We start from the raw sequence: 24,088 nt of genomic DNA on the forward strand, positions 1-24,088 counted from the left end.
TTTACCCGGAGTCAACATATATTCTTGCTGCGTTTAAGAATTAAGATATGTTTATACTTGAGTATTATTTATCCGTTATGCAGAAATTTCAAATTTCACTTACTCATTTCTTAAGTTGCACTTTTCTAAATCGAATTTAAACTTTTACACAATAAGTGTTCATGATTTTTAGTAAACAACAGTGATGTAACAAGTAAACCATCTGCATGTCTACCTTAATAGTTATTTTATTTGTGCATTTGATGTGTATTAAAAGTAAAATAACAAAAGTACTGAACTCCGAGGAGAATTCAAAACGGGGGTTCACATTCAAATGGCAAAATCAAAAGCTCAAACACATCAAACGAATGGATAACAACTTTCATATTCCAGAATTGGTACAAGCATTTTCTTATGTAGACAATGGTGGATTAAACCAGGTTTTATAGCTAGCTAAACATCTCACTTGTATGATTTGATGATAAATATTACTTACGCTGACACCCAAGGACTTCAACTCTCATACTCGGATGCCGGTGCCAGTGGACTGTATGGAACTTGATGTAACGTGCTATTACCGGTCTGTCTAAGTACGTATGTTTAATTGAGAATGCATCAGTATTACCCTCGAAAACCTGACAATGGAAGAAAATAAGGTTGAAATTTCATAATCGAATGACAAAATCAAAAGCTGAAAACACATCAAACAAATGGATAACAACTTTCATCCTGACTTGGCACATATCGATTATACATGTTCTATCATTCCTATTAGGTCTTATTTCGTCCCGTTGAGCTTATATCCGAGCAAATTACAAAACTAACTTCAAGAATGATTACTCAAGTATTTAAGTGCTTACAAACGTTTACAATTTTTACCATTTTGAAATTACAAAACTTTTAGCATGACATATCTTTGAGTTGTTGACATGTTTGTGATTTTATTCAAAATAAATGAAGCTTTGAAACTAATTCTACCAATACACAACAAAGATTAATCCTATTACATCATATTTAAATAAACATAAACAAAATGAAGACAAGTTGAATGTCTTACGCTGCGTGCAATAATTATGAATTACACAGGAACGTGATTCGGTATTTATTAAAACGATTTGTACCACCTGTGCACATGAAATTTACATTCATGCTTTCAGTTGTAATTTTTTAAGGTTTATTGTCAGTACAGTTTTTAGGGAAAAGAGATACATGATATGCCTTTAAATTAATGCCTATACATAGGTAACGTACAACTGTATGCATCAATATTGAGATATCACGTAGTGCTATGTTTTTATCTTATTTGCTTACATTTGAAAATGAGTTTAAAAAGTGGGACAACTATCTATAACATTAACGTTATAATAATAAACCAGTTTTATGAGCTTATGTATGTTTGATCGTCCAAATGATTGTTTCAAAGTCACAGTGACATTCTCAAGTTCAATAATACTGTTGATTTATCAGCAGAAGAGAACAAAAGAGCGGTCAATGCATATTCAAAAGATCAAAATCATCATCCTAGTTTTGCAATATCAATATATAAGTATTATAAAAATCAAATTCACAAAAAAGTCCCTAATTAAATGTCAAAATCAAAAGCTCAAACACATCTTAACACATAGATAACAACTGTAATATTTCTGACTTGGTATATCCTATGAAAACATTAATTGTCTTAAATATTCTAATTTCAAACTGGCATTTTGACTTGATATCTGCTGAAGATATTATGAATTACTAGTATCGTCTTTGACAAAAAAAATATCACTGAATTTATGTCTTATAATAGTATAATAATGAAAAAGCCACTAACTGCTTCATAGATCAATACATTATTCCGTGATTGACAGTTAACAATACCTATTGTCAAACTATGACAGTATATACATTTATAATTAATAGATAATTGATAAACCAATTAAGCACATCATTAATCACCATATTTCATTATAATCAATTTATTGATCTTTATTGCAGTAATTCAAAAAGCCACCAACCGCAGACATGTCAACCTGTGCAGGGGTAAAAACAATGCTATGGGAGATATATACGTTTATTGTAACAAAAAAGCGCGGGAAGATAATATTGATTAGAAAGAGGTTATAACCCATAATTTATACTTCCATAATATTTGCAAAGAGTTTAAACCTATACATGCTTATTAAGGGACGTCCATTATAATTCGGGTAAATGGCAGAGTGTTTTGCGACGAAATATTCCTTTTATATGATGGCTTATTCTTTCTGGTATTATAATTTATTTCAATTATAAGCATGCTACCAAGGATATTTATTTTCTAAAATGCTTTACCATCAAAACAATCCCGTCCCCATGAGAAAACCATTCTGTTTGCAATGCTATTCAAATTTCCCAAACACTGTTATTATCTGTATGTGAGCGCCATTTATGAGCGGTTTTTTTATTGACGAAACGCGCATTCGGTGTAATTAATTAATTTAGGAATCTAAAATATTTTAAGTGCATATTGATAATTGCGATTTGTGAGAAAAAAAGTTTCAGAGAAATGACTTTTAATCGTGCGGTAGCAGATAATAACAGCAGATAGCTAATTTATGGATATCATTACCATTGATTTCAGAAAGTACGGGTATTCTATATAAGGAAGAAAGAAGAAAAAGCAAACTAAATTAAATTAAAGAATAAAACGATGTCTAATGTTGTTGAAATTAAAGAATAAAATATTTAATATCGGTAGCCTTCCAATGCGAACCACTTCACTATCGCCTTCGTTTCAGACAATATGTAGGGTAGTATATATAGTGTTTTAAAGTAAACATTTTCCACTAAATGGCATTAAAAGAAATAAAAATAATCTAGCTTTCAATTTAAATTTTACGTAGAACCCTCTCTGGTAGATACTTTAATTTGTACATTTAAATTCAGTTTCTTGTTAAATTATCCACGTTGTATTTACAGTTTAGACAATGTATATAACCATATAATTTACCTGTACTTTAAGAAAAAGTGGGGCGCCATTTGTTGCGACATTTTAGTTTATTCCCTTATTTTAATTGTATTTCATAGATATCTTCCCATTTCAATCATATATATCTTTGACACTCTTATTTGAATGTTTATGCAAATGTGAACTTATTTGACTAATTCTTTAATGAGTTTTTTCTATAGTTTACGGATGTCAGCTCTCATTGTTGTGGTGAAATGTTATCCTTGTGTTACTTTTAGTCACATCTTGAATAACCTTTCACCTCTACTTCACATATCTAAAATATAATAGATCTGATGAGTACAAAAGGAGTAAATGACTTTGTCGATTATTTTTGCAAGACGTTTCACTTTCGTTAATAAACCTCCGCTGAAAGTAACACTATTTCAAATTTTTTAACACTACTTGTTTTGAAACGTAATCTCGGGAGTTCACGTTTGCTATATCGGTTCTATAACAGTCTATTTGATTCTGATAACACTAAAATTTTCAATAAAATAAAACGTCATACATCATTACATGGACGATCCGAAAAAACATTCTGTACAATAGATGATAATGACGTCATAACATATTAGTTATAGGAAGTTGTTAACCTGACGTCTTAATTTTGTATTTTTTATTGACCTTTATTAAATCATTATTTTCATTTATGAACTCTTAATCCGTTGTCCAATAGATACTACTCACCTTGTGATTTTCATACTGGTCTGTGACGTACGCCTCGTTGTAATCGTCCATACTATACGAAACTTTAAATGACGTCACCCATTCCTTGCCGTCACCTCTACCCTGTGTCATCACACCAGTCACCTGACGAATACGAATAAAAGCAATTAGCCAATGCAACGGTGTGACAAACTCAATATTTCCCGTCATAATTCAGAAATGGACATTATCCCAAAATGCATTATCCTAATATTCAATGCACGTGTTTATGTGCTTTTATTTTCTATTGTCGGGATTAGTTGAGCCCTGATCCCAATCAATGCCAATCAATGCCAATAAAAAAATATGAGTTTGACTGTCCCTTTGGTATCTTTCGTCCCTCTTCTATGTATAGTTAATTTTAACCTTGGCATTGGAAAAACATTCGGAAGTCCTTTTCTTTTTATCCGCTAATGAAGACTAAATAATGAAAAATGAACATAAATAACAATCTACATCGGGCATGTGGGGCCATCTGACTGCCTACGGTCCGCCTGAGTCATGCTTCAAATACTTCCTAAATAAACAATCATATTTTCCTTGGTACCTGGCTACCCCCTAATTCCGCCTCTGAAATGCGTTATTCATGACTGTTGGAAAATATCAGACATCTTTTATATAAATCAGTTAAAAGCATTTTTAAACGGTTGACAGTTGCAAAGTATATATATTTTGATGTTGTGATAATGTGAACATCTATTACTAAATGTACAACATTACTAATTACTATTTTGGTAAATTGAATATTGGTTTTTAGGAAAAAATTTATAATGATAAAAAAGCAAATATTAAGAACAATTTTATTATATCTTTATACTTTGACAAATAGGTACTTGAAGGTCAAACAAAACTAATTGGCGAGATATCTTTTTTTTTTGTAGCCATTCGCAAGTAAAACATTGGCGTTGTCTAATCTTTAAATGATAGGTGTGTCTCCAAAACAATTGAAAGTTTTTTTTTCGGTCACATGAAAATATTGATGTCATATCGGTGCACACACTGTAGACCAACTGTACTACTGATCTACTTACGAAACGTTATACAAAAATATCACATGACCAATGTTCTTCAAGTAATTTGATAAACTCACAAAAATGTTCGATAAAATTTTTGTTTGACTTTTCATTTACCTTTTCTGTCAACTTTTTTTCAAATACAGATACGTTCCTGTCACGTTTTAGTTTTTTTAAGATGTAAACTTTATGATTACTTTTGATAAAATCATGTCAAAATTTTAAATGCCAGAAGTACAATGCTAAATACAAAATGCATAGCACCAAAAAGTAAACTTCATTGAACAAGACAACAATACTTCTATGCTGTCACACGTTTACTTGATCTAGATTAGTGACGTAGGTGCTTGATCGGATTTTCGAATCTACAAATTTTCCACTGTGTTAATCAAGATGTATGAAATGTAATTCAGACTAAATACAACCGTGAAATATGCAATTTTCTCAACAAGCATGTAATTTGAATTTCGCCTTGAGGAATTTAAAAATTAAAAAAAAAGCTCTGAAAATTAAATTAAGCTATAGCCTTATCAAATGAGGCATAAAGCTTTCGAAGGGTTATTTGTTGAAACACGTAAAAAAGGACATTAGAGGTAGTATATGATTTGTACTCCGTATATGGTGTATTAAAAATATTTCTTATTAACGGGCGCGTATGAAAGACAACTCTTTTAAATGTAAACTATTCAGTTGCATTTGTTGAATATGCAATAGAAAGAAAGACATTTCATAAAAGTGTTATCTATGACAACTGTAAAACAAAATGGAACAATGACTATTACTTTCAATGTATTATTTAGTTGAAGTATGTAGTTATGGTTTTCCTTGAAGACCTCTTAGGAGCAGTGCATGTGTATTTCAACATATTACATACCTCCTTTGGCAAAATTCCTTTGTTACAAATAAAATGCACTTTTTATTGAAGATTTCTTTAAATTAATTGGAGATTTCAACAATAATAAGATAGTTTAAGTCCTATTTATTTAACTTCTCAATAAGATTGTCAATATACATAAAGAATATTTGTATTTTATTTCTGATAACTTGTTAAAAAAAGTTTCGCCGAAGTGTCTACTGATAAAAATCTCTGCCTTCGGATTTACTTTATTATCATAGGAATTAAAGGTAAAAATCGCATATTAAACAATTTTTAAAAGTTATTTCGTTCAGGTAGTTATTGAATATTACATAAGTATATTCAATCAAAAGTGTTAATAAAATACTTTGTTGGTATGACAAGGTTTTTAACTATAAGGCAAACACTTATCTTGTCTGTTGTTGGAATAAAGAGATATTTATCTAAACAACTTAAGATTAGTCTCCCTTGGGATACAAATAAAGCACTCTCCTGCTTGGAAGATATACACAGTACTCAGAAGCTTAGGAAGGCGGTCACCCGTTAAAGTTAACTGTCTGAGATTCGGATTAATAAATATGAGTGCATTAATTATATTGTTGTTTACCTCCAAATTAATAGCAAGATACTTCGAAGCAAATAAATATGAAGTTAACTATGAAATTCAACCCAATAGTTCTGGCCTGTTAGATACATCTCAAGACATAACTTATCGCAAAAAAGAACGTATTTCATGTTGATTTAAGATTTAAATTACAAAGAAAACTTTTTTTCTGATTCGTACGTGTCACATGATTAGTATACAGTAAATTCTGACGTGTATGCGATAACTTGAATTTTTGTTTATTGCCGGGAGCTGTGTCGTATTATATTCCAATGATGAAGCAATTTTGAAAAAAAACGTATAAAATGTAAATACCGTCCTTTCACGAGATTAACGATCTTTTGTTAGATGAAGAGGTGAAATGTATTAACGAGTACTTTAAAGAATAGTAAAATATTCGCTAGTTAGAGATTATATTTTGGTAACCACACTTCACGCTTTTAAATTTAAATATATATTTTTTTTGCCATGTCACCCTTAAAAATATAAATTTGTTCCATTTCAAAAAATATGACGAAATACAACACGACCTCAAAACACAGACATTAAATTCAACAATTCATTTTCATTGAAAAGAATGTTTATTATATAATTGCTTATCTATGATGTTCATCAAAAGAAAATCACGAAATATGCTCTCTTAAGAGATATATAGTTTGTCGTGCATGACTAGGGTAGTACGTTATAAATCAACTTACTGAAGGGGTCTCAATGAAAGAAGATGTTGACTCTCATTTCTTTTGTGAACGGGATGAATCAAAATAAACTTTGGTCAATAATTTTCAAAACCTGGTTTCGTATTCGAAGAGATAAAATATTTTAAAAACCATCTGTCATCTATTAGAATAGACCACATGCTAATGACTACAAGTTGAATTGAATGGAGAATCAGAAACCACATACCATAGAATAATATTATATGATATAGGAGAATGTCTTCATGGAAATCATTAATTCAAGTTGGGGGAAATCATTAAATTTGTGAGTAAGTTTTGTTCTAATTAATCTAATCTTCAATTCATTCGTTGTCCTCTTTTAATATAAACTGGTTTCTCCCTTCACCAAGCACGTGTATAGTGTTGTAATTTTGTTAGTTAATGTCTGACAGGCGATGTTTAAAAATTTCATTAACTGATATAATATGTCTCATTTGTTGTTGTACAACTTATACTAAGTCAGACAGACATCATGCCATTCTGCAACCAAGGCAAAAGACACTAGCTCCCCGCTGGTACATGTATCTTATTGTTCTCTCTAATTTTGACCGTACAGTAAGGTGGAAGTTTTATATCCTAGAAGCCAGGAATATGTGAATAAAAATATGAACATGAATATGCATATTATGATTGATAATTATATAAATATGAATATGATGATTGTACAAATATGAATTTATGATTGTTCTGAAGATAAAAAATGAACGTTATACGTATGAGTCCTTACCCTTGCCGCAACTCCAAGGTCAATCTTCAACCATTCAGACGACGATTTATATTTAGAACACCAGCCATATTTGTTTGGAAGATAGACACGTGCATATTTTTCACTACATTTCTTATCCCATTCTTTAGGATACGTGGACGATGCTGTTATCTGCCAGTTCTGAATTGCACCCGTTATCATGCCCAAGGGGCCATTCGTCACGCACACTGGAAGTACAAAAAATATTTTTAAAATGGTGGTTCTTTCTTGAATGTATTTAGGCATACAATACAAGCGTCTGAATTCGGTCACTTTCTTATCTGGACTTTCAGATATTTGCATCGTACAAGGCGCATTTTTGTCTCACGGATAAATAATGTGTTTGTCATCCCGTTATTGACAGCACTATACTAAATTGTCATTTAATTTCCAACAGTATTTTTTTTAATCTCCAAGAGCCATAATCGTATTTACTTATTGGTCAATGATGCTGAAGACACGGAAATTAAACAAAGTGTACGCTTGCGAGATTAATAGTCGTACGAATATATATTTACAAAACAAACAGTAAATTTGCACGACATGAACGGTTTCTGATGTTTATCAGAGCGCAACTTGAGAGAGAAGACAGTACTTTGAAATATTTGTGGATTGCCCTAAGACGATTTGTAATGAAATAAAAGCATGCTTACTGATTAAATCAATTGTGAAGATTTTTCATGCTTTTGCAATAAATTACATTTTTTTTGGTTTCTTTTCCAGTAAACCACACTCCAGTTATGCTTTCAAGTATTCACCTAATTCAATCATTATCCAAACTACTGTAATTGAAGCTAAATGTGTATTTCAATTATGTTTTGACATTTAATGGGGCCAGTTTAATTGTCGTTTATAAACGTTTGACAAGTTTCTTAATTTTATTTGAAATTAAAATCAGGTGCATGTCAAATATGTAATTTGACCTAACATGTAAAACCTGAATATAAATTGCATTTGGTGCCCTTTAAGTTCACCGCAGAACGAAGTTGACATGTCATGTTTTCTGTGGCATGGGAGTATTGCAGTTTTACATTCATTAACAGGCAACGTAAAATGTATTTTTATATTAAAATTACGTGATGTTTTTGTTAGTATTGTTAATGAAATTTATTTCGTCTTTTTGTCAACGAGCTACAACTTTGAAATGAATATGATAATCCGTTTTCAGAAGACAACAGGTAGCAGAGTAGGGTATATTTTTTTAGTATCTGCTTTAGTTTTGAATTCTCTAAGCTTAGGTATAAAAATAAATTTATTTTTAAGAAAAATTAAAAATCGAAATTAAGGAAAAAAATAAGTTAGCTGACGTTGTATAACAATGAAAATTAAGCTCATGTTTACATTTAATATGGTCTGTGCAAGTTATCTCCCGTTTGTAACTTTGTGTAACACAATGTAGATATAATTTCCAATTTTTACACTAATGGAATGTAAGACTTGGGGTTGTTTATCACAAGAGGAACATTTGTATATCATGTTCGTTCCAATGGAATGTTAAGATTAGAACGGCAACTTCGTTGTAACTTACTAACTTTCAAATGTTCCAAATCAGTTAGATATGATTGACTACGTGTATTGAATAAAACATTAAAAAAAATCAAACAAACTTTTTCAATTTATGGCTTAAAATGTCTGATTTATAGCTTGAATGTTAGGCCAACAAGTAATGTTTTAAACTTGTAAAGAAATGTTTTAAATTCCAAGTTTGGTAATATTGAAATCTCGTGATAGCCTAGTGCAAAGGTGATCAAACTGCAACATTTATGGCATTTTAAACTAACGATCGCTAACTGTGCAAACATTACAGGAAAACAATCACAGTTATTAACTCGAATTGATTGAAAAGAAATTCCTACAACAACGGAACAATTTCACGTCGTATCATATCTTGGTTTGGATTTTAAACTCTCCAAGAAAGCGTACAGGTGAACTTGATACACACGTTATAGCACTACGAGCTCTTTAATGTCACAAGCCATACTATCATATGCATTGACACGGACACATGGTTAATGTTTTGTAGGGTTTTATAACAATTTAAGCTGACTTTCGACCACACCCAAAGGAAAAGATTAGGTGTATCGGTACAAAATGTGCACATAATTGTCAACTAAATTTCATATGCTAATTTTAACTCTACGATATGAGATTACTAAAAGACAAGAAAAGTCTTGTACATGATAAATTATGTAAAATGAAATTTATGTTGTTCATTAAAAATAAAATACCAACGTCCTGTAGATTTAAATTTATCGTATATTGCAGTCCATATACTTTAAAACAACCGCAATTCTTGTTTGTTTTATAAATACGTTTTTTTTTTACGTCGTAAATTCTTAGCCTACATTTTTGAAATCTGCAAGTTTTAAAATATCGATAAGTTTTAAAACGCGGGTTATTTTTTTTCTCAAATTTTCATTTGGATTTAGCGTTAACCATTTGCCTTTACTCTATCGTAATTTTTACTTAGAATCAATATTTCAATAAGGGCGGGATTTTGAGCCCTTTTCAGTCGTTTTTTGTTGTTTGATTTGAAGTGCATTATTGCACTTGTTTCTCCGTTTCTTTTCAATGAAAATAACATTCTAAACGTGTTTAACACTTGTACGTATATGTCTTGCGGAAAGAAAGTAAAAATGGTGACAAATGTTCGTCGTAGTCGGGCAACGATCTCAAGATGAAACGGAAGTTGATAAACCTCGCACAAAAATTAATGACTAAGGATCTAATCCGGTGATTGAAAAACAACTGATGTATTTTTACTTTTTGGCTCAGTTTTGACATAATTATTCTTTAAATATACGAAAAGAGATTTTTAGTGTATCAAAATAGTAAAACTGTTACTTAAACACGGCGCTTCGTTAATTCATATTGTCGACGATATATATTTTAGTCGAGAAAACTGTGCTAAAGTAATTTCTTATCTTCCAAATTTAATTACATACTAAGTACAGCAATGTTTTTAACACATGGTTATAATTTGGCAGGAAAACTGTTTTGACTATTAATTTTCTTCAATTAATGAGCGAAAACACATTCATGATTTCTTACAAATTAACTTGTTTGATTTAAGTGTTTGTTGGGTATACCATGCAATAATACCTGTTTTAGTACATCGACTCTTCAAATCATTAAGTTTGTTTTTTACGTCAAAAGTTCATTTTTGAACGATTTTTTTATCCCCGTGATCATACTTTCTTTTTATGATCCAGGATTTGTCTTACTGTATAACCTTCATAATAAATGATTTGAGATATTTTTATTTCCCCTTACAATTGTTATATTTTGGGCTTTCTGATGTTTTGTTTTAAACTTTTCAAAAGTTCCATTTTAGCCTTTCTGACGTCAACATGAAGGCCTTTTAGGTGTTTTATTTTAATCTTTTGGAAGTTTTATTTTAGCTATTCTGTGGTTTAATTTTAAGCCTTATTTCAGAAATTTCATATTAACCTTTCTGAAGTTTCGTTTAAAACTTCCAAAAGTTTTATTTAAGTCTTTCAGACGTTTTATTTTTAATATCTTTTCTTAAAAAAATTTCTAGCCCTTCTGAAGCTTCAATTTTAGCCTGTCTGAACTTTCACTTTAAGTACTTTAAAAGGTTCATTTAGCCTTTCTGAAATTAATTTCCTTATAGCCTTTCCAAAGTTTCATTTTTAGCCTTTGAGAAGCTACCGAAGTTGATCATAAAGAAGAACAAAATATCATTGAAGTTTTAACTTGATTTGGCCTAAGTACCACACGTAAAGAAGAACATCTTAAAACAAGTTGGTATTTACTTAGTCAGTTCATGATCACATGTTTCTTCGCCTTGCTATCAAACGCACTTATGATCTGTATGCAGGGGTTATCATTCCCACCAAAAATAGTCGAATTATTATCGCTTTTTAATGAAACAATAAAGTTTTAACTTTACAACAGCGTTAAAGATAACGATTATGTCCCATAAACCATTATTATGTAAGAAGTTATTTTTGCAAGAAAAACTAACATGTCAAATAATTCTTCATAACTCTCATCAGCGTCTGTGTGTGTTCTCAATTAGTAAAAAAATCCATAATAAATCGAGAACGTTTGTAGCAACGTTCACTATCCCGCCAAAACCCTCTAATTATCAAATTAATTTCATATCAAATGCTTACATAACTTAGATCTTTGAAAAGTGAAATTCAGTGTGTGTTTCTTTTTTTGTGAAAAGTCTGCTGTTTTATTACTGTACAGGTGGTTATTTCAGAAAATGCTGATTTAAAACTACTAGAAACATTACAAGCTCGGTATCTGTTTCGTTGCGGTATATTCCAATGTCTCCTTTTTCTTCTCTCGAAAAAAAACTTTTCGTTTTGTGGTGATATACGTTGGTTTTTCGTTTAAATTGTTTCGTATATATAGTCTGTCAGGTATGGCTATAAGGTATGGGTTTTGCTCATTGATGAAGGCTGTACGATAACCTCTAAAGTGCTCAAATCCGCTCCATTTTTGTTTCTCTTTGAAAGTTGTCTCATTAGCAATCAAAGGGCATCTCCTTATCTAATAATAGTCATAACAGTAATGAAAGCGAATTGAACAGGATCTTCTTGTTTGAACACTTCACTGAATAAGTAAACTACTACACACAATTTTTTATTTTTATTCTATTCAAATATGCAATACGAGTTTTATAAGAATTTATTTCATGGTTTAAATATAAATCACAAGTTCTATCAAACTCAAATATTCATATATTTTTCAAGTTTGAATTTAAAAGAAACTTGTATTTCACGCATTTCCATGGAGCAAAAAAATATATATATACTGATATATCTGAATTTTACATCCGAATGAATTTGGCAAAGAAACGACGGATTCGTGCTCCGACTACTAATATTAAGATCGGTGTAAGTTTCAGAGTGTCGTATGGTTAATTATAAATCTGTTCAACTTTTATGAAAGCGTTGAATGACAGGGACAATACAGAGAAAATCGAACTTTGGTATACTATGAGTTTATTAAAGATGAGAGTTTGATATATTTTGTCACTGTGAGAAAAAAACGTCTTCAAACCATGGCCATTGTTATACTATGAAAAGATTTGATCAAGTTTTATTTGATATAAATTTAGTTGAGGAATTTTATTTTATCTATTAAGTAACGTACTATACGGATATGTTTGATGTACTTTTTAAGGTACATGTAAGTGTAAGGGTCAGATATCTTAGTTGCACATGATAATGATAAAATTATAACCTTAGTGCGTAGAAGTTGTATACGGAAAAGTTACTGTTTACAATTTTGTCTCTTTATTTTCTGACAAAAATGTTCGTGAACCACAATTAAAATTAACTTAAACGTCCAAAATTTAAATAGGAGATACATTTTTTGATATGCTGTTAAAATGAGTAAAAAAAGGTATGTATACAGTGTACTTCAAAAGTTTGTCATCAAGGTAAACATGGTTTACTTTTACAAACTGTGACTTGGGTGGCGAGTTGTCTTATGGCACACAGTGTATACATGAAAAGTCGAACTTGTGGTAAATTTGAACTCGTATTTTTTTGTTTTATTTTATCAACTTTTTAATTTTGTTTATATCTTTGATTGTTTTCCCTATTATTTCATAACAGTATCGTTATTCGTCTGTTCAATCTGCAATATTTCCTAACGTACGTAAAACAATTTGAAGAAGCAGACGACAGTTGCTATAGATGATTCAAAAAACTTATTTTCAAACGCTTTTCACTTTCAACATTCTCATTTGCGAGAAAGTTGTTGAACTTTTTGTTCGTTGTTATTAGAACCTACTCTTAGCTTTGAAATACAAATAGAATTTCAAAGTATTCATTGAAAACACAAACAAATTCCGACACTATCTCGATTTTACTTTTGTTACCACTTCTGATTAATATTATGTTCGAAAACAAACAAATGATTATCAAAGGCTACTTTTTATTTTTGTAGTTAAGTTTTAATGAGAAAATGTTTTGGAATAGTTTCAATTATGTTTTATGTTGACTGATTTTTGTTTGGCACATTTGCTAGTTGCCAAATCGTTGCAATTACATATTGAAGCAACCTTTACTTTTGACGACAATAATTTAGGTAGATGATTCTTTAAAACTGTCATGTGGCATGCTTCTTATGACAAGCTAAACTTAAAAAGAGAATTCATAAAAAGTAACTAAATTTTCTTTTTAAAATAGAAAAGTTGCTTGCTTTTGTATGTCTGTATACTATTCCACTGAATGTATGTTCGCTTCATTCCAGTAAACCTTACCGATCGAACGTTTTATTTATAACTTTTTCCATTGACCTTGAAATGTTCTTGTACAACGAGAAAGTTTCAAAGTCCTCTCACTCAGCAGTTGTATAGACCTTCTCGCCTTTCAGATTATAACCACAAAATACTTTAAGTGAGTCAATGCTAAATGAATCGAGTTATATATTTAAGTTTTATCCTTCTACTTTTTTAATTGGGCTTTCGTTGATTGATTTTTCATTATTTGTGTCCAGTGGCATATATTTGATACATATATTAAAGTCAACCAATTTAAAAGGAAAACATTTCGGTTCCATTTTTCATTAGAATATTGTTCAAGTTTTATTCGGGTTATTACAATAGTTACATACATGGAAGAGGACTAGAACCTTTCTTATACCCTCGGTCAAAGAGCTTTAATATCATTGATGTTGAAATTCTAAATCAGTAGCAGAAGAGAAGACATTTCCCATCCTGAATGTCGCAATCGCACACCATAACAAAAACAAGTTGCACTTTTAAAATTAAGGACCCTCCCGATAGACCCTCCTTTCTTACCTCTTGCAATCAACCCTCTTAATAGCAACTGTGTCTATAACAATAAGTGTACTCATAAGTACCCATCAATCTTAATGAATATTAACAAAATATAAGAAAGAGAATTACTGTCTTTATGCAATACTTATAGTTACCTATCTCAGACAGCTGATTAAAAGAGAATGTGCTTAACTGCAATTCAGATAGAAAATGACAGTGAAATTTGTAAGAGAGGAATTACCGTAGAATTTTATGTTCGTATTTTGTTGCCAAAAATCTAACGTTTTTGCCTCATTTCTTTGTTGCAAAAAAATTAATAAGTTAACCAACGAAAAAGATGATCTGTTATTTTTAACCTCACAAATTAACACAGTAATTGCCCCATTGATGCTGTTTTTGTTGCTTGATCAATCATTTTTATGTTTTTCTAAACAATGTTGTTTAATTATGTAGGGCGATAGATTGATAAATTACTTTCCCCCTAATCTATAGTAAATGAATGCCTATTATTGCTAGTCTAAGTCATTTTGCTAAGTTACATATTTGCTTCGTCAAAAATTTGTTATTTTTCTTCTTTCTCGTGTCCCTATCCCTTAAAATTATTCTTCTGCATAACGTCTTTAATCTATAATCTCCTATTTATCAATTAAACAAATATTTATATCTTATTTTTTTCAAGTCTTCACCTTTCATGAGTTCAGCTAAAAGGGAAAATTAAGTTTTCTCCGATTTGGACAAACATATTTCTCTTTCACCACTAGACCGCGATTTGACCGCACTGAAATGAGGCTAAATTAAAATGACATTTCATATTGATGTTGAAATCAATTTGAATCTAAATTGAACTTTGATGGACTATCTGTAATATTTAAGGAATGACTGTAATATTTGTTCTGTCTATGAAGAAATAACATAAAAAAATGTGGTGCACACTGAATAACGCGCGTAGCTGGTTATTTAACAGTGTGCACCACATTTTTTATGTTATTTCGAATAGACAGAAAAAATATTACAGTCATTTCATATAATTTAATTCTAAATTCCATTTTAAACCGTAGAAAACCTTGAAAAAACGTTAATGACGTCACGGTCACATGACTAAATTATGTCTATGGGCTCATAACAAAATAACGTCAGCCAATCAAAAGACGCGTTACATCCAAAATTAAATTATTGGGCAATACTTTTAACCCTATACTTATTCTATTTAATGATGACCCAAAATATACAAGTATACGGGTCAAAGGAAACTTACCATATAATTACATTTCCAATAGCCAATATTGAATCAATTAAAAAATACTCCGTCCATATAAAAATCTCAGTATTAATCAGCAAAATTCCGATGTTCGTTCAAACTGTACAACAAGCATTAATATTTTATTTAGTAATCTTGTCGCCTAATAGACATGTTTTAAATTGTGGGCCTTGTGTCACGTAAAATCTACTTTATTTCCAATTTCATTTGATAAATGTTTCTTTTTCGTACCTGGCTGCAATATATTGCAATGATAACTATCTATGAGTTCAGACTAAATATCAAAAGTTGCTAATACCCTTTAATCACGTTATTCTCTATCTCATATTTTACCTGAGTATAGTTATTTTGACAGGAAAGAACTGCATTTGTGATAACATAATTTGAAGTCAACTAGCCGTTTCTATTTTATAAAAAAGAAGCGAAGTCACGATGTAAACCAGTCTACTTTCAAGGTTAAAGATTTTATAGGATAAAAAGATCATCGCTTTCTTATTTTTTTTATTTTGAGACTTAAGACAAGGAAAGACTATTGTTAGTTAGGGACTTTTAAAAGATCACGTATCAAAGTATATCTTGTGACTTTTAAAACAAACCACATGGGTAGTATTTTGTCTATCATTGCTGAATTTTCAAGTTTATAAAATATTTGCACATTTCAAAATTGCGGGAAAAAAGTAAAGAACAAAAACTACTTTTCAATAACATGAAATTATTTTAAGTAGAGAAAGAGGATGTGCTTACACGACAAAAATAAACCACTTCAAACAAATCTTTTGATAAACTCTTGACTGAGTGACGACATGTTTTTAATACATGTTGTAAAATAAAATTTGATATCATTTTGTCCGTTTGTGTCTTGTGTACTATTAATTGTCTGTTTGTCTTTTTCGTTTTTAGCCATGGCGTTGTCAGTTTGTTTTCGATCTATGAACATGAATGTCCCTCTGGTATCTTTCGCCCCTCTTTCAATAATAAGAATTTTTGACTTAAATAACAGAAAAGTTCAAAAATATTTATATAAAAAAAAAGAAATCAAGCTGGATTATAATTTTTCTTACTAACTAGAGATAAACGAAAAATTAGAATTTATAATTTTATAATAAAAACAAATGTACAAAATATAAATATATACTTACCACTCGCAAAAGTATATCCAATACTCAAAAAAGCTAAAAGATATATGTATAACCTGGCTAACATGATGAATAGTTTCTGAAATAAACAAAAATCACAAATTCGTCAGCACATTTAATAATTCACAAAATTAATAACACGAAAATCACTGATATTAATTTCCTTTTTAATATAAATCCAATTCAGTATGTTCACATTTTATTTTTTGCGAATGTATTTGTTTCTTATCACATGTAATATGTAAGCTTATGTGTTCACAAAAATCCTAAATTGTTTATAATATTTCGTTATTAATTGTTGATAGTAATTCCCAATTGTTACACGATATATTCTTTATATTCCTATTAATATATATGTTTGTTGTTTTATCAAGTTTTCACGTAATCGTAATAATATCCTCTATAAAAATTATGTTCCTTTATTAGCGTAAACCGTCAACGCAATTTTAAAGTAAATCACAACTGTAAATTCTATTCAGAACGAAGCGCTCTGTGGTTGGGTAAAAAAAAAATCGCTATCGGAGAATATTTTCGTCCACGCGGTTTGGCAAGCACAGGTAAACTAACTTCAAATAGTTTAGTATCACTAGCATTTAATTATGCAAGTGAACGGACGAAACCTCATGTCATTTTAGATTTACCTGTACAGAGTGACGTACCTATATAAATGGTGGAAATATTTTAAATTATTTATCTTCGCATCTTTAAGCTTGAATACAATGTAAAATAGGCGGGGACTATATGAATCGTGTGATGTGTATACCTTTATTCTCAGGTCTCTATCCAGCGTGGCGATACATCCCTTACAACTGTCAATATTTAAACATTCTAATACAATAATATCAAATGTTTATTTATGTAAAAAAACTATGGATCTAAATAGAAGAAATGGAATTTTAAAACGTAAAGAAATTTCAAGGATTTTTGAAATTGTTAAATCACTGATTACATAAAAAATTTAAATCATATTCAATTAGCACAAGTCATTCTTCGTTTATAAACAGCTTATTTATATAGAAAACGTTCACGCCTTTAATCTAACACAAAAATTTATAGAATAAAATGTAAAACTTTGGTTTGATTTTTTCAATAAAGTATACAATCTTGATAAATGTTGCATAACATAGAAAGTTTATTTGTTTGTATCCAAGTAATAATGCCAAGTATGCTATTTTAATCAAAGTAATCGTAGAATAATGTTGAACGATGGCGTCTTTTATTCAACTAGAAATGAAAAATAAGTTAATTTGATGGTTTGATTTGTCTCGAATTCTATGCAAGATCTGAGTAAAGATTCCTGCCTACCTGTCTGTTAACATTCAGCTTTTGAATTTGATGCCGAAATAATCGAAGATGTTGACATTAACTTCCTATCTTTTGATGTGTTTTAGCTTTTGATTTTTCGATGTGTTCAGGGACTTTCTGTTTTGAATTTTCGTTAGAGCTCGGTATTTTTTTGTTATTTTACTTTTCCATATAATTGTGATTGTCACTGACTTCTATATATTGCTTACAAATTCCAAACCTTGCAAAAACACAATAAAAATGAGTAGAACATTGAACAGGATTAACTCATAGGAACCTGATGAATCACACATAATAATTTTAAATATCCTCTCCCCTGTCTCCGTCCTGAAGAAAAAGTATCTGAGTTTAATTTCTAGAATGTCAGAAAGTAAGACCATGTTTAATTAAATTCCAGTTAAAAGTTTCTTTATTGAAACTCAAACAATGATTAGAAAACAAACCACGACTGATCAGTGTATCCTTGTGTAGATTTTAGATCTTTCAATACGTGATAAAAGTGTAAACCATATTGTCATCTCCCATTGAACTGCGGTCAACAATTGGTTATATACACATATAGTTTTTTTTAAATGAATTGAGCTTTCTGAGACTTGAAATAATTGTTATAGATTGAGTAAGTTAAATACATAGCTGACATATTACATAAGGTTGAACATAACATTTCAAAATTACACAAATCCGTGTTTTGTTTTTGATAGACAATATTTCAAAAGGGCGCTAGATTTAAGTGTTTTGGTGAAAATAAACTTGTCTTTCGTACGTTATCTATGTGACGTTCAAGGATTGAAACACTATATCTTTCGTTTAATAGTAATATTTCAATAAACATGTTTTGAATTATTTTTGTTTTGCTTCAAATAACATAAAGGTAGACTATAATACATATATTGAATTGAGTCCTTTTAAATTGTATCAAACTAAATTATGACTTCTCGTTACTTTAATTTTTGCCAACCTTATTTTGGTTTGCAATGACGCTTTCGCTAACATTTTCAAAATGAGAAGACTTCATATACTTCTTTTCAATTGTTCTAAAAATAGAATGAAACAAACAGACAGAGTTTTAAAGACATAATTTGAGTTTGACGTACAGATTACAAATCATAAAGAAAAAAATGTAATTTGTTTGATTTCCATATGTGTCCAGATTCTGTCCTTTTCTTATAAAACATAAACATATCAGTGACACTGACATAAATCAAAGTCTCGTAAACGTTTACATATGTTCAATTTGAAAAGCGTGAAGTGTCGTTTGTTCACAGTTTTATGTTTTCTCCTACAAGATACTACTTAAACCAATCTACCTCAGTAATACAAATGAAACAAAGGTGAAGAATATTTTTGTTACACTACTTGTCTTGTACTTCATTAAGTATTTTTATATGTAATGCATCATATAGGTATTGTAATAGTGGTGAAGACATCGTTGACGATTTTTAGTATTTCATCTTAAGATTACCTTATTTTACCAGAACAAAAGGATAGAATATTCCTAAGAGTATGCCAACATATTCATGTGAAATGTTACCAAATTTTCATATATTCAAATAGATTTACTATATTTGCGCTTAACAGACGTGTTTCCGAAAGCCACAACACAAAGCTTCTCGATTTCAACACATGTGTCAGATATTGTGCAGATTAGGATTCCTTTTCCCGATGTATCATGGTTTATGAATTGGAAGAGTTCATGGAACTATAAAAATAATGTATTCGATTTTTCGCTTTTTATGTCAAATAAGGAGATATGATATGATTGCAAATGACACAACAATCCATGCACCAGATACCAACTAACGTAGATGTGAATGTTTTCCGTGTCCAAATTTCAGACTAGAATTTTGAAAATCTTCTGTTAATACTCTTTCATAGCATATGAAAACGACATCAACCGATAATACCAGCTACTACTACTTACCCTAATCTTGCAATGTTATATCTATTTGATATGTAGATTATATAATATATAATGCAGTTGGTCACGTGAAGTAGACCAATTGCACATAATGCAAACTTGAGACTGGAATTTAATCCAATCAATTAATCAAAAACCAAATTTGTTTGCACTCCATCAAAGGTGTATTACTGTAAGGATAATACGATGTCGCCAAAATAAATACAAGAATGACATGAAAAGCAGAAAAAACCTAAACTTTAGTCATACATTAGATGTTTTGATTACATATTTAAGGACTCCTACACTTTTACTACTACAATACTATTGGAGATATCACAACACGTTACTTAATAACAACTGGTTCAGTTGTATATACAGATAGTTTGTTGGGTCCTACAAGATAAGTTGTTGCTTAAGCAACGCATGATTTGTCAAAATGTTGATACTGGATTGTTATTTTGTATTGAAAATTTAAACAAGTAATATGATTTAGATTCAAAAAGTTTAGACTTTTATAATTAAATGCAAATTCAAGTGCAAATTCCTACAGCAGAAATGGAATAGTTACATGTATTACATATAAGTATATTTATGTGGGCGTTAGCCCGATAGGGTATATTTAATTTACACCGTGAGTATAAGGTTAATACAAAATGATAGCTTCCAATAATTTAAATGGGGAATATTTTAGGAATTTATCTTTCTTTCAGGATAAAGTAGAACGCATGTTTGAAAATTTAACTACGTTCAAGGACATCGTTGTATAAGTATATATGTTTAGCTCCTCTTACCATGCGTGTTTCACAGTGTGAATGACAACTCAATTTCATGAACACCAAAATTTAGCAAGGTATCCTATGAAGGAAATGAACTAAATTGATAGCTAAATGTAAAGAACTACATGTACGAATTGAACATTTAAGCTATCCGTTTTAACCGTTAGATAAATGGTTTAATATAGCAAATATGAGACGGAAACTCCAATTAAAAGAAAGCGTTTTAGTCTACTATACAAATTCAAACGTGTAACTGGTGGTAACAGAAAAGTTTACACGATCGCCTAGTAATTTATTAAATTACGTCGCCTATGTAAGAGGCATTTGCGAGTGATACATACATAGTCAAAATGTCACCATTTTCACAAATATATTTAAAACTCTAGATATAAGTAGTCTAAAAAAGATTACTAGTTCTTATACTTAAATTGTAATATTCAATGTTCAGTGCGAAAATTTATAAGGTCAATGAATGTTTGTCTTTCATTTTTATAAACCGCAACAACAGAATTGACTAAAATCGAAAATACATAAGTTATACGATCACCATCACGAACGGGTTTGACCAATACGATGTGGCTGTGTCTAAAATCAATAGCACAATGTTTTGATGTCTATAGATCTTCAGACAACCGTTAATATGTTTGAAGCGTTATTACTATGTCATATCCGTATTGCGACATTTTGAGCGACTGTGGATGTGTCTGACTGACTGGTTTTGAATAAACAGGAGACACTTGACTTGTAAACTCCTGGTTTCGCTCCTTTAAGAGGTCATGCGATTAACACGGTTTTTTGTTGTTTACCTGTTATTATAATTTTTTAATATATGAGAGATTCACATCGGTATATACTGTTGCCTCAAATTTATATATATTTGCATTCTTATTTGATTCAGGGTTGGTTACTTTCCTTTCTTATTAGCTAAGATTATCCTTTGACCTTAGACGTATTTCAATATCATTTAGGCTTTTTTTTCTATCCCTCCTGTATATGTACATCTTTAGCTTTCAGCCTTTTGACTCTGGGTGTGCCTATCTAAGGCTGAAAAACGGGAGAGCCTGATTCAGTACGTGTCTATGTAATCATAAACATATAACCAGTTTGTTTCAATATTGCCATAAACAAATGTGAAGTAATAATATCTGCAATTACCCTAATTTACTGTATTTTCTAGTCAGAGAGTTTAACGCCATCTTTGAAGTTGTTTTAAGTACTTAACCTTGGCATTTTCGAGAGGTTTAATCATTGACAAGAGGCCATGGAGATGTTTCAAGAAGAAAGTGTTTATGTATTATTGAAGGGTTATATTTATTGGCCATCATTCAGTTTTACAATACGCTTCATTTGCAGTTATAGCACACAGAAAATACATGTATCTGTGTATTGATTCGAAGATTAAAACGCGTAAATGTTGTGCAAAATGTCATGTACGACTTTCACTCGGAAAATTTCAATAAATTGCTTTGATTCAACATAATATTATAATGGTTCACAGCCCTAAGTACAACTTTGATGTGTTTGAAAACATATACTGTATAAGTGTCAACAGTTGTATCAGAAGATACAGGTCAATGGAAAATATTAAACTTCAGATATAGCGCGAACTCCAACAGGAACGAGTCCACGTGAATCGACAGACGAAGTTAGAAAAATACCATTACTGGACTTCCTGCATATTATATATCGGATCAGTTACTGGTTAATCATTTTCAAATTAGAAAAAAAATAATATTCGATTACGTTTCGATCACTTCAAAAGTTATACAACGCCCTTAGTACTTCAATTTGTAAAAGTTTGGGATGTGGATAGATACCTACAGATATGTTGTTACAGGATACTATTTTATTGCCCGAGATCGACATTTAATGTACGTGTTTTAAAAGAGATATACATTTTGACTTCTCTTATTATATGACTTGAACACGTGCAACAATGTTACTAGTGTTACTTTTTATCGAATATCTAAATAATGTTGAAAATTTTTTGAAACTTTAATTAAGAAATGTATAAATATGGTGTTCCTTGTCATTCAAAACTCTATGTTATGACTTTTGAATTCTGGTATACTACTGTTGCCTTTATTTATAAAATCACTGGCATATATATTATTTGCCCTTGTGCATCACTGAACAGATCTTCTTTGTCTAAATGCGCTTCGGGCGCGGTATACTGTAAACTAACTTATTTTCGCGTGCGATTTATTTTCGCAACTTTCGCGAGTAGAAAAATAACGCGAATATGTTAAACTTGGATCTTTCCTTATTAAACTTAAAGTAATTCAAAAAATCGCTATATTAATTAGCTGCGAAATGGTCCGGAAAGGGTAAAAACGCGAAATAAAGTATCCGCGAAAATAAGTTGGTTTACAGTAATTTGTATCGTTCATGTTATAACTACCACTGTATCGATACATCTCTGACCGAAGTGTATCACCAGTTCTTCGGTACAAGCAATGTATCGACAGTTTTAATACAGTTTGCTGTTGTGGAAATTTTGGAAATCATTTTAGACTAAGGAATATAGCTCTTTAGTGTTAAACTCTGGTTCGTGTCTAGATTTGGCTATTCTTTGGGTCATTCTTTGGCTTGATCAGATCGTCTATGTTTGTACAAGTTTTGTTTTTTCAACTTATTTGGCTTAGTGCATTACTGTTGAGAAATTTACTGTCGAAATAAAATTGGTACCGCACAATGGTACATTACTATCTAAAACACATAGTTATACTACTCGAATTTGTGAGAGAAAAAAAAGCGAGAAAACAAGACGTTTGGTGTCTGTATTGATTAATGTCTGCTTAATGTCCAACGTCATAAATGTCGAATAGTTTCAGAATTTTTCACGGCGAGGAGCAGTAATTTTGTATACAATTTAATTCTTGCTATTTCCTACCTCGTGTACATCTACCTAATATTGTTACTAACATAGAAATACAACACATATGACGCTGTAGTAGAGAAAAAAATTAAAAGCACGAAAATACTGAACTCCGAAGAAAATTCCAAAAGAAAAGTCCCTAATCAAATGGCAAAAATCAAAAGTGCGAAGGAATAACCCGTAGAATAAACTATATTCTGATCAATTTGGATTTCTAAACTTTGAATTATAATATCAAAAGTAATAAATCTAGCCTAAAATTTTACTTCAATGTATAAAAATTCACAAAATTTAAACAAGTAACAACAACAGTGATTCTCCTTATCTAACGCCTGGTAGTTAGCAACAATCTGCACATTCCTTCGACTTCAAAGCAAGTCAAGGCATTTAAGTATGGCATATAACCTGGTTAGTTATTCAAATAACACTCGGTTACAAGTAGGTATTAAGATGACAAAGGTATTACTGTCAGAAGTGGAA

At 30.5% G+C, this 24,088-nt stretch overlaps 1 protein-coding gene across 2 annotated transcripts in view; it reads right to left on the reverse strand.

The window, feature by feature from the left end:
- LOC143083299 (lactadherin-like) overlaps positions 1-17,379 on the reverse strand; it is a 29,615-nt gene extending 12,236 nt beyond the window's left edge. Inside the window, exons 1-4 of one of the 2 annotated variants that reach the window (XM_076259563.1) lie at positions 16,753-17,379; positions 7,572-7,777; positions 3,638-3,760; positions 476-614 (exon numbers count right to left, since the gene is read on the reverse strand). In XM_076259563.1, the coding sequence (XP_076115678.1) occupies positions 476-614; positions 3,638-3,760; positions 7,572-7,777; positions 16,753-16,816 (532 nt within the window). In that variant the 5' untranslated portion in view covers positions 16,817-17,379. The remainder of the gene's footprint in view (positions 1-475; positions 615-3,637; positions 3,761-7,571; positions 7,778-16,752) is intronic. The other variant, XM_076259564.1, reaches the window with a different exon arrangement.
- Between the last annotated feature and the right edge of the window lie 6,709 nt (positions 17,380-24,088).

This window comes from Mytilus galloprovincialis, chromosome 7, assembly GCF_965363235.1.
Source record: "Mytilus galloprovincialis chromosome 7, xbMytGall1.hap1.1, whole genome shotgun sequence".
NCBI lineage: Eukaryota > Metazoa > Mollusca > Bivalvia > Mytilida > Mytilidae > Mytilus > Mytilus galloprovincialis.